This window comes from Pimephales promelas, chromosome 5 (genome assembly GCF_988280905.1).
Source record: "Pimephales promelas chromosome 5, fPimPro1.hap1.1, whole genome shotgun sequence".
Lineage (NCBI taxonomy): Eukaryota > Metazoa > Chordata > Actinopteri > Cypriniformes > Leuciscidae > Pimephales > Pimephales promelas.
In genome coordinates, this window is record NC_142773.1 from 38,588,296 (window position 1) to 38,600,188 (window position 11,893).

An 11,893-nucleotide genomic window follows, 5' to 3' on the forward strand; every position below is an offset into this window, starting at 1 on the left:
TTGTGAACCCACCTTAAAGCACACTATATCTATCTCTAATACCGCTTCAGAACAGTATTTAAAGCAAGAACTCATGTGCCCTAAGAGTTGTGAGGAAAACTTTCCAGTGCATGTTAAATTAATTGAATATAGCATTTAATTCTCTACAAAAACATGAAGTCTTCATGCCGCTTGAACACTTACAGGAAAGATGTTATTTTAGTAGGCAAGTCATCAGTGCAAAGACCACAAGTGTGGGTGTTTGGACAGGCCTATTATAATACTAAAGAAATTACCCACTTAGACAGGAAATGACCATCTTATCATGTACCTACACAAGCGGCCATCGCATGTGTGCTATGTAAAATAGATTACACCACAATATGAAAAATAACGCAGAGAGAGTCTCCACAAACAGTTCCTCGGAAATCAGTAGAGTTAGGTGTCGTTCACATAGAAAGTATTTTTGTAAGGGAATGTTTTGTTCAGTGGAATAATAAAAAAAAAAACACAAGCGCAAAAGTCAAATACGTCAGTCTAAGTTTAAATAGAAAAACACTGAAAATGAGTGCAGTGAGTGCGAACGGCCCGTAACAAGTTATGCTAATAAATATATACTTAACTTGCTAGTAAGTGCCACAAACACACTGAATCAAATCCAATGAGTAGTTCTCCCTCCCTCAGAAGGTCAGCTGATAAAAAAAAAAAAAAAAAACATGAGCCCTTAAGTCTGAGGCAGAATATTTTGATTCTATTTCAGGACAATTGTATTGTTTTTTTTTTTCCTGTTTTAGAGGCATATGCACCCTTCGGGGTTAAGAAAATGATGTCTTGTTAAAACCTGCTGTGGATGTTGCAACAAACCCATGTATGTTACCTTTAAAGGAAATTCTACATGGACAAGAATGAACTTCCTGTATCATCAGGATGCCAAGACAAGTGTCAAATGATTGCATCTTAGTCCTAGTTTAATGCAGCTCATGTTAAATGTTAATATATATATATATATGAATGTACAGCAGAAACTTGTTTTAGATGCTAACAATATTTTTCATTTTTGTACCTTAAATGCTGTAAAATGCCTTTTGCCGATGAAAAACAAAAATAAAAAAGGACCACAAAAAAGTTGGCAAACAACCTTTAATGTAAAGACATTGAAAAAGAATTACAATTTTAAAGAGATACTCCACTTTTTTCGGAAATAGGCTCATTTTACCACTCCCCAGAGTTAAACAGTTGAGTTTTACCATTTTCGAATCCATTCAGCAGATTTCCTGATATTTAGAAGAACATCAGTAACCAGACAGTTCGTGGTCCCATTGACTTCCATAGTATTTTTTGTTTCCTAATATGGAAGTCAATGGGACCAGAAACTGTCTAGTTACTGATGTTCTTCTAAATATCAGAAAATCGGCTGAATGGATTAACAGTTTAACTCTGGGGGAGTTGTAAAATGAGTCTATTTCCAAAGAAAAGTGGAGTATCCCTTTAAGGTACAAACACCTAACCTAGTTTAAAAAGGAATCAAATTCAAGCAAAGTGCCTGCAAAACAGAGAATGTCAAGGTCAAGTACACGTACGTAGGTCCTGCCCCTTTGAAAAACTGGTTTTCCACTGACGGGGGATGCGTGTGGCATCAATAAACAGAGTTTGTACTTGTATTTTTAGATTTACACCAATCTTACAGCATTTGAAAATAAACGTTCAGTGTTCTCTATAATCAACACTTGGCTTATGTAAATCAAACGCTAGCAGATCCTCCTCTTCAGCGCCTGTAGCGATACCGCTTAAAGTGGAACCACAGCTGAAAGATTCCATTGGCGAACTGGCAGCGGAAGCCATGGCGATGGGAATACTCCCATTCGCGGTTCACGATCTTAAAGGCGATGTCCTCGTACGGCGGCCCGGCGTGGAAGCGCAGAATTCCAAAGTCTTTGTTGTCGGGACAGGGCTCGAGGAAGTACTGCGGAGTTGAGCGTTTGTCGATGAGATCGGGGTAGAAGATGTTGAACTTGTAGCCCTGGACGATCTTGGGCGGCGGGTTGTCGAAGTCGTAATGCGTCTGGTTGTATTTGTTCCACTCGAAGCCGGTGTGAACGCGGTTGAAGAAGCGCGGCTTGCGCGGGCGGTATTTGTCGGCCCACAGGTACATTTTTCCAGTCAAAGGCATTTCGACACTGAACTGGGCCTCGTCGCCGCTCATTCCCTCTTTAGCGCGACGCACAAATGCATCCTCCGCACTTTCGTTTGCATCACCTGTTCAAGAAAGAGACGTTTTAGCATGAGTAAATCTTACCAGAAGGCAAATGTGAACTCTTAAAGGAGTAGTTCACATTTAATAAATGATAGACTCTCCTATTCGAACACCACCATCAAAATGAAGTCTTCATCTTTTTTCCGAGTCATTTAGTTCATTCAAGATGCGTTCATTTTGATGAACGAGTTCGAACAGGAGAGTCACGAACGCACATCACAGAACAGAGCAAGGTGAGCATTTGTGCTTATAAAACTTAAACTTTTTTATTTATTTTTGAAATCGTTCGCTAGATAAGACCCTTATTCGTTGTCTGGTGTTGTTTAAAGCCCTTTGAAGCTTCACTGAAACTGTCTTTTGGACCTTGAACCGTTTGGTTCCCATTGAAGTCCATTATATGGAGAAAAATCCTGGAATGTTTTCATCAAAAACCTTCATTTCTTTTCGACTGAAGAAAGAAAGACATGGACATCTTGGATGACATGGGGGTGAGTAAATTATTAGCGAAAGTTTTTTTAAAAGTGAACTACTCCTTTAATAAGCTAGTTTTATTTTATCAGTTAAGAATCTTTAGTCACTTATTTTACAACATTGTTAATCTTACAGTGAACGCACAATAAAACATGTTCTGTAATCATTAGTGAAGCCCATTAAGTTTTTCCCTGAGTCTATTTCCTGCTTTTCTGCTGTTTGTAACACCCACATAAAAGGTAAACAATTTTTAAAATCTTTCTACATATTTTTTACCACCCTCACAAATTCAAAGTGGCCTGTACAGAGGTGGGGTGGGATATAATGCGCCTCCCAGTGGCAGAAGTTGAAATTACATGCAATTTCACATTGCATTTTCTAAGCACCCAGTGTGCAGGACACTTTTTTGTTGGAAAAAGCAAGTGGGGAGATAAATTAGGAAGTAACCTTCTATACACAAGCCATGAATTCTTTCAAACGATGAAAATGCATGCTTACTTTCAACTTTCAACATTTACATTTGACTTTTTTTCCTGATACAATTCTGCTAGTGAAACTTAATAGCATGTGGTGTGTGTGTAACGTCACTATGGTCTATGATGCGATACGCACCTGTCACCTGCAGCTGTCTCCGGGCCAGCAGGAGTCTCTGCAGGTCCTCCTCCACCTTCATGATGTGTGTGTCCAGCGGTAACTCGGAGGGCTGGAGGAGCGTGGGACTGTAGCGTCCGGAGTCGTACTCAGCCTGACTCTGCTGGATCAGATCCTCCTCTGTTAACACAGACTCCGTAGCTTCCTCTTTCTCTCCCTCCTCTCCATCTCCCTTCTCCTCAGGACTGCTTCTTCCGGACCGCTCACCCTCTTCTCCATCCTTCCTCTTGGTCTGTCTGCCCTGCTCTTTCTCCAAGTGGGCACCTTGCTGAGAGCTGCCCGCTTCTTCGTCTGCAGACTCTGCAGCCTCTCTGGGGCTACTGGGTAACAGAATGGACAAATCAAATGTGTGGAATGCAAATGTCTGAAAGGTTTTGACATTTAGAGCAATTTTAGAACTAGAATTTTGAAGATCACTTGGACGTGGCTGTGTGGAAACACGAAGAGGTAAAAACGATATAAATACTGTTTGTTTTCTCACACAAACCGCTCGTTTCATGTCTTAGGCCATCAATGTGTACTTACATTTACGAGTCATTAAATCATGTTCAATTTGGACTTCTCTGTGCATGCTCTTTCAGGTGGTGACCATAGACCTCCATTATATCTGACCGACAAGAACGGTTTGACCTAAAAATATCAAATTTGAAACTACTGTGGAAACAAAGACACCTACATCTTGGATGCCCTTGAGGTAAGCTAAAACATATCAAAAATGTATTTCAAAGTGAACTATCCCTTTAATAACTATAATACAAATTCCCTGATATGTCCAGGTTTTCTATCATGGAAAGGAAACCCAGGAATATTAGCATACTTTTAGTAAGAAGTGCATAATGTATAATGTATACTATTTAAAAAATAAAAAAAATTCAGAATGCAACAATAATCATTTAAAATTGCAGTAAACTACTTAGTTATGTGACCTCACAAAGTTGCATGTTTAATTCAGCAGATTGAGGCCAGTTTATTCCCATCTTAAAAAATACAGTTATATTGTATTTTTCTCCATTTAAAATTAGCCTGAAACTGAATGTTATTTGTAGAAGTCGAAGCATACAGGTCATTTTATTGAATTTTCCAGTCAGTTGTGATTAGGTTAAAATCTATCATCATTATTTGAAGTCACTTGTCGCCACCTACTGGAGTAACGGTTAATTTGTTTGCTAGATTTAATACTGTATACATCAGTGTTTATATGAGAACTATAAGCTTTAATCCCAGTACTTCTGTTATAATATGAATATTTGTGACACCGAGTGGTTGAAAACACTGTTTGTGAAGCTGTGAGATGACAACTGCTCTCTCTGGATCAGAACCCAGATCTGAATGTTCACTGTGATCGTACTTGTTTATCATTGTCATTTAGGAGGAATAAGAGATCATGATCTTTACACAATTAATCATGAGCTCTAGTATATACTGCATAATGCATATTATTTTTTTATTATTATATATGAAACAGTATGCAGAATGACATCATAGCATTGCATATTTCTTTTTATTGCATATTTAATTCAGCAGGTTCAAATTTATTTTGAACCTAGTAATTTTTTAAACCCAAATGTCTCTAATAAAAATAGCACCTGTAAGTCTGAACGTTCAGGTAGAAATGAAATCACTCACATGGGCCGCTCGTTCTCTGGCTCCTCTTTGATGATGGGGAAAAGCGGTTCACTCTCCACACCCTGTTCCTGTTTGAGTTTATACAGCTTCTGCCGCAGGACGTCCTGATGGCGCTCTCTCAGCCTTCACAAACACACAGGCCCTTATTTTAAGACATTGCTGAATGCTAATAACCTCCAAGATCCCCATGACAGTTCTGCTGGGATACGCACCTGGCCCGTGCCATGTAGACGCGCACCTGCTGCAGGAGACTCTCCCAGTAGCCGATGTCCAGGTTGGAGCCTCCGGCCTGGATCTTACTCTCGATGTTCATATAAAGAGCCTGAAGCTGACTGTAAGTCTTCCCTTTAAACACACTCTGCACGTCTGTGCTGACAGATGTGTTAATGCCCTCACGCCGGTCACCTGAAGCAAACACCAACATCAGAGATGGATATTACTATAATTTAAAATACCTTTTCTATTTGAATAAAAAATTTTATTTATTCCTTTGATCAAAGCTAAATGTTCAGCATCGTTACTCGTGTCTTCAGTGTCACATTTTATGCTCAAGAAATATTTCTGATTGTCATCAACGTTTAAAACAATTGTGCTGCTTAATATTTGTGTGGAAAGTTAACCTTGACAACTTTTCTTCAGGATTCTTTAATGAATAGAAAAGTCAAAAGAACAAAATTTATTTGAAATAGAAATCGTTTGTAACATTATAAAAGCTTTTACTGCTATTCATTTAAAATTAATGCATCTTTGCAAACTCCTTAAAAAAAGACCCCAAACTTTTGAAAAGTAGTGTAAATACAATCTTGAAAAAATTATACAAATTTATTGATACCATAAATTAAAGTTACTAACATTTAGTGAACATTTATTTTATACAATATTTACTCTGAAATGAATCAAGTGTAAAGTAAACAGGATGTAAATATGATAGCGAAGGTCATCACATCACCTGGCCCTTTCCCTGACGTCTCCATTTTGCGCAGTTTGCTGATTTCGTCTTCAGTAATGGTGGTCATGTCCCTCCAGAAATCCACGTTCTTGCCCTGTTCCAGCTCCATGTACACCTGCAGCCAGTAACACAGCGGGTTAAACTACGACTATGACCAAAATCACCATGGAAGTTAGGCAAGTACGGTTACTACATTTGAACACGTCTGAACTAGTGCCGTCAAATGATTAAAAATGTCATGTCATGGTGATGTCATGGTTAACTCGCGATTAATCGCAATTAATGCCATAGTTAATTTGCGATTAATCACAATTAATGTCATATTCAACTTGCGATTAATCGCAATTAATGCCATAGGTAACTCACGATTAATCGCAATTAATGTCCATATTGAACTCGAGATTAATCGCATTGATGTCATAGTTAACTCGCGATTAATCACAATTAATGTCCATAGTGAACTCGCGATTAATCGCAATTAATGTCATGGTTAACTCACGATTAATCGCAATTAATGCCATAGTTAATTTGCGATTAATCACAATTAATGTCATATTTAACTCGCGATTAATCGCAATTAATGTCATAGTTAACTCACGATTAATCACAATTAATGTCCATAGTGAACTCGTGATTAATTGCAATTAATGTCATGGATAACTCGAGATTAATTGCAATTAATGTCATAGTAAACTCGCGATTAATCGCAATTAATGTCATGGTTAACTCGAGATTAATCGCAATTAATGTCATAGTTAACTCACGATTAATCACAATTAATGTTCATAGTGAACTCGCGATTAATCGCAATTAATGTCATGGTTAACTCGAGATTAATCGCAATTAATGTCATAGTAAACTCGCGATTAATCGCAATTAATGTCATAGCTAACACGTGATTAATCGCAATTAATCGCACATTTTTATCTATTCTAAATGTCTCGATTTCTTTTTGGCCCATTATTTTTTCTCATTTTAATGCTCTTATCAACATAGAAAAGGGGATCAGCTTGCTTTGTGCAAATGTTTTTTTTGCATCAGCTGTGTGTATGTGGTCGACGAAGCAACAAAACGTCCTTGCGCGGCGCAAGCCATTGAAATGAATGGGTTTAGTTCAGCGCCGCGTCCTGTCGCAAAAGCATGTGAAAAAAAAAACTACAAAGTTTGCTAAGCCAAAAAGACGTTAATCGCGCAATAAAAAATTGACACTGTTAAAATGGGTTTGCGTTAATGTCGTTAATAACGCGTTTAACTCACAGCATTAGTCTGAACCAATCAAGTGTTAAACGATTGTCTCTCTCTCTCACACACACCTTGATGTCCTCCAGCAGGTCCTCCATGTCTGTGGCGGTGAGTCCGTTGAGGAAGGTGTACGGCTCGTGCATCTCCACTGACAGATCATCATCTTCAGCACTGATGTATTTAGCCAACAGGTCGATGGGTTTCGCTCGGCCGTCACGGATCCGAATCTTAGACCTGCATCACATCACAGAAACATGTCACAAATGATCCAATCACAGGTACGCGTGTATAAAAAGATTAGCCATCTGAAGAGTGTGACCTCAGTTTGGCCTGGTGCAGGTGAAAGTTGTCCTCCTGTTCCGCCCACGTTTTGAAATGTTCCGCCTCTTTCTCCCTCTGCAGCATCTCCAGCTCCTGCTCCCGCATGGACTTCTCCCGCTCTCGCTCCAGCCGCAGCTGCTTCACCTGAACACACAAGTCTCGCGCATTTACTTTTCATTTCCCAAAAGCAATCCGGATGCACATTTAGACATAAAAAGTAGTACAAAAATGTATTATTAAAGAACATTTCATTAGGGAAATGAATCAATAGTTTTGACTGAAAATTCAATTCATATGTTGAAAGGTTATTGTAGTTAACTAAACCAGTAGAAAAGAAACTTAAAATAAACTTTTTAAAAATTAAACTTATTGTATTTCAGCTAGAAGACAAAACAACATTTCTTATTTCCATTCAATTTTTTAGTTTCATAGACTAAACTGAGGGCGAAAATGAATAGAAACTGTTTAGACATTAAAAAAATATATTTCGTGTTTGGCACCTTCTGTAGTTCCCTGCGGTTTTCCTCCTGGATGTGTTTATTTCTCTCCTTCAGATTTTTTTCTGACAAGTGCCCGATGCCTTTCATCTCCAGAGCCTGAAAACATACACACAAACACAGCAGAAATTTTTACTTTATTTCTTTAGTCCTAAACAGACTTTCCCAAACAACATCACTGCAATATCAAGATGCATTTAGGTGTATAACGGTACATCTATGACCAATCTATGACCAATCAAATTGCTTATTAATATACATTTGAGACTGTCTTAATTGTTTTCATTAAACAAGTCAAAGAGGATTGACCAACAGATGACTGATAAACTCATTAGTAATTCTATTTTTTTCTATAATTATTAATTTTTTTAAAGTGTATTTTTTTGTTTTAGATGTAACAATTGGGATACAAGATTTTTAGGATTTTCAGAGAGAAGTTCAATTGGTTGGATTTGTAAGTAAAGAATGCTGGCTGTGTAAAATAGGACCATAATAGGGTCTGGTAAAAAAAAAAAAAAAATTACTGATTTTAATTTTTATGAACTGATTCCAATTCTTAAACCCCAAGAAGAATCGATCTTTTTGTCTACCCAGTTTTCAGTTGATGAGTGAACAGAACATTGTAGCTCGCCTCCCATCCTATAACTAGCAATGAGCTTTTAAAATTTGATATGAAACAAAGTCTTGGATTTCAAATTCTGTCAATTTTATGTAAAAATTCTAAGAATACTGTTTTGGTTCTCTATAATGTGGCGTAACAGATGTTGCCTCCTCAGATCAAGCCAAGAGTTTATGACAATCACCATTTATAAGTTTGTATTTAAATAAAACGAATTGGAGTCAAAACATCATTGTTTAATTCTAAAGTTAGTATTTTAACTTTATTACACTAAAAATGTGTTTGTACACAAATCAGTCAATTTTAACCTTCATTATTATAGTAATGTAGTACCAACTAGTTCACAGCAGGTTTTTTAAATTATTATTTTAAGAAAATTTGCTATGTAAAGTACCTGATATATCCAAAATAATCGATATCGAGAAACAAGCTTGCGAATTGAAATCAAATCGAATTGTGAAATTTGAGTCAATAACCAGTCCTAGCATAATATCATAATTGATATACACAGGCATGTTTTGAGGTAAATATTGTTTTGTTTTATTTCGTATCGTAACGTTTCCTTCCGTCTCTCTCACCTTCTGCCATTTGAACGTGCCGAGCAGGTTGTTGTCTCCAAATGGATTGTCGGCGTTGGTGTAGCCCATGTACTCTTCACTCCAGCCCATCTTCTCTCTCTTCTTCCTCTCTTTGGCCTCTTTCTTGGCCAGACGCCTGGCTCTCTTCTCCTCTGGGGTCTCCAGCGCTTTCATCATCTCCTTCTTTTTCTTGGTCTCTTCTTTGGCGTTGGAGCGACCCTGTGCCGTCTTTTCCCCCTGATCAGAGTCGACGGAGGAGCAAGAGGAGCTCGAGGATCTGGATTCTGAGCGTCTACGTCGGTCTCGTTCTCTCTCTTTACTCTTTCTCTTCCCTCTCTCCCGGCTGGGGCTCCTGCTCTGCCGCCGTCTCCTCTCTCGTTCTCGCTCCACGCTGGAGTCTGAGCTGGAGCGCGACGAGCTTCTACTCCTTCTCCTCCTCCTGCTGCTGCTGCCCTTTTCATCCTTGTGTTTCATCTTCATCTTGTGTTTCTTATGGTGACTGTGATTATCACCTGAAGAGCTAAAACGAAAAAACATAATAACAAAAACAGTTGCAATCACAATCGGGAGAGTTCAGTTTCAGATCATCCTTGTATGAAGGACACCCATTATAAAGTAGCCATGAAATCAAAATTCATTTCTTGTTTTTTTTTTTTTTTGCACTATTATTTGTTGTGAATAATTTATCAGTGCACACTACAAATCATTATTTGTTTTAAAAATCATGTGGTCTCGTAATCTTTAATGAAAGTAACATCCCCTCTTTCTTGCATTGACATGATATCTGATGATGTCTATTAGCGCGAGGGCGGGGCGAACTGTCACTCACATGAGATCCAATTATCCACCAATAGCAAACCACATCCACCCAATCAACCGATAGACTAAATCAAGTAACGCCCTACATTTTTCCCTATTAAATAAGCCATTTCACTCAGATATACATATCACACTGAATAAGAAACGTATATTACAACTTGCGTTTTATACCGACTTTGAAACTAAAAAGGTTTATACCTGGTTTATTGTATAAAGACCTCCACTCGTCATTGAAATACTATTTGCTGTCATTTCAACTTTCCACACTGTTAACCTTTTTTCCCAAACTTTTCCACGTAACTTACTCTCCCTAACGGACAAGCTGAAATTCCTACAGAATAGTTTGATAATTTGTATCAAAGTACCTGTCTCTGTCTTTTGATCTTCCGTGTGATCGTGTTCTTCTGTCTCTGTGATCGCGGTCAGACTCGCTGGAGTGGCCGGACTCCCTGCCTCTGTGTCGGCTCGGGCCTGCGGAACCCCCGCTGCTCCTGGAGCCACCGCTGTCAGAACGCCTTCGTCTGCGAGAAGCCTTCACGGGAGAGCGGTTCCGACTTTGACTGTGCTCTGGCGAGCGGACATGTCTGCGGGATCTTTCCTGAGAGCTAGACCGCGATCGGCTCCTACGATGCTTCTTCGAGTTCGACCCCATGTTTTTTAGGTCCTGACCGCGCCGCGTCGCGTAAATAGGTAATGTTAGATCGATAATTTTGGCATTACTTATATATCTCAAATCAATCCTGTGATAATTATTCAGATGAAATTATACATTTATTTATACATATTGGGGAAATGTGCATTTTTATTACGGTTCAAGCTTTACATTTTCGTATAATTTCAAGCAGGCGATATATAGAGCTCCTCATTCTGAGGTCCTGTGTTTGAAGCGGAATCTTGACGCGCTGTTTCCTCGTCATTTTAATTTGATCCTGAACTTTCGTTAAAAAATGTAAAATGCAAAATGCACTATTCATTTAAATTAATACATTATTAATTTAAATACCACACGGTAGCACATACACCATAATAACAAACACAACACTAAAATATCACAAAGAACGAAAACCCGTTGTATTTAAAATGTGTTTACCTGTTTTCAATGGATTTCACTTATGATTATGGTTGTCCTGTATATTATTGTTCGATTTCAGAAAATTACTTTTAATACATAATAATCTAATTCAATTGCTTTAATTCTAGTCTTGCTTTACAAGGTCAACTTTTAAAATTAGTTTAGGATTGTATTTCCTTCCATTTATTCATTCAACTGGATGTGATCCTGTTTCTTTCTTTCTTTCTTTCTTTTTTTGTCTGTCTAGTCTTATAGTACAATCTAGATCCCAGCTTACAGTGAAAGGGAAGCAGAAGTAGAAAACGAATTGAAAGAGATAAAGAAAAAGGCTATGGCAATAGTGCCTATTGGAGTGATGAAATTAAACGGTGACATTTATTTTCAATACGAGGAAACGTTGGGAGAGGTAAAAGTAGTAGGATCTCAAGATTAAGATTGGCCTACGTTCTAAAAAAAAGCCCGCTTCATCTAATATCTAAACATCCAGGGGTTGTGTGAATGGTGTGGACCGAGTGAAACTGAACATGATTATTAATTGTAGGAATGATGATGAAGAGAAATAAATATTATGAGAGGACAAACATTCTTCTAGCCTAATGTTACTACCTGTTTACTTTTGAGTTATCTGGTCTTTAATGTTCTCAAAAGGTTCGCACAAAAACACCATCTAGCTCTATAGCATTTTCTGAATCATTTTAGCTAGAGGTTCATATTTTTAATCGATTTTTAAATGCTACCTTTTGTTTCACAATGTAGCTACTGAGAACATTCAAAAGTATAACATTCCCATAATGTTTGCAAAAAAAAGAATGTTC

At 38.0% G+C, this 11,893-nt stretch overlaps 1 protein-coding gene and 1 long non-coding RNA gene across 2 annotated transcripts in view; one reads left to right on the top strand and one right to left on the bottom strand.

Annotated features, from left to right (window-relative positions):
• Window positions 1-1,105: 1,105 nt before the first annotated feature.
• cactin lies at window positions 1,106-10,674 on the bottom strand. The gene is made up of 10 exons (XM_039676792.2): window positions 10,372-10,674; window positions 9,188-9,707; window positions 7,994-8,089; window positions 7,492-7,637; window positions 7,244-7,406; window positions 5,931-6,045; window positions 5,194-5,386; window positions 4,982-5,104; window positions 3,317-3,675; window positions 1,106-2,235 (listed from the first exon to the last, which is right to left on the bottom strand). The coding sequence occupies exons 1-10, from the start codon at window positions 10,656-10,658 to the stop codon at window positions 1,745-1,747; spliced, it is 2,493 nt and encodes an 830-aa protein (XP_039532726.2). The 5' UTR covers window positions 10,659-10,674; the 3' UTR covers window positions 1,106-1,744.
• Window positions 2,233-11,893, top strand: part of LOC148981493 (uncharacterized) — a 139,530-nt gene continuing 129,869 nt past the window's right edge. The window contains exon 1 of the long non-coding RNA XR_016168578.1: window positions 2,233-2,721. This is a non-coding gene — a long non-coding RNA (uncharacterized LOC148981493). The remainder of the gene's footprint in view (window positions 2,722-11,893) is intronic.

What these genes read in the sequence shown, in the direction of transcription:
- cactin (XM_039676792.2), bottom strand. Translation starts at nt 10,658, where the DNA reads ATGGGGTCGAACTCGAAGAAGCATCGTAGGAGCCGATCGCGGTCTAGC. An exon ending in ACCGCAGGGAACTACAGAAG is followed by an intron (nt 7,638 to 7,993) that starts GTGCCAAACACG and finishes TTGTGTGTTCAG; the next exon opens with GTGAAGCAGCTGCGGCTGGA. An exon ending in CCAGAGAACGAGCGGCCCAT is followed by an intron (nt 3,676 to 4,981) that starts GTGAGTGATTTC and finishes TCTGTTACCCAG; the next exon opens with TAGCCCCAGAGAGGCTGCAG.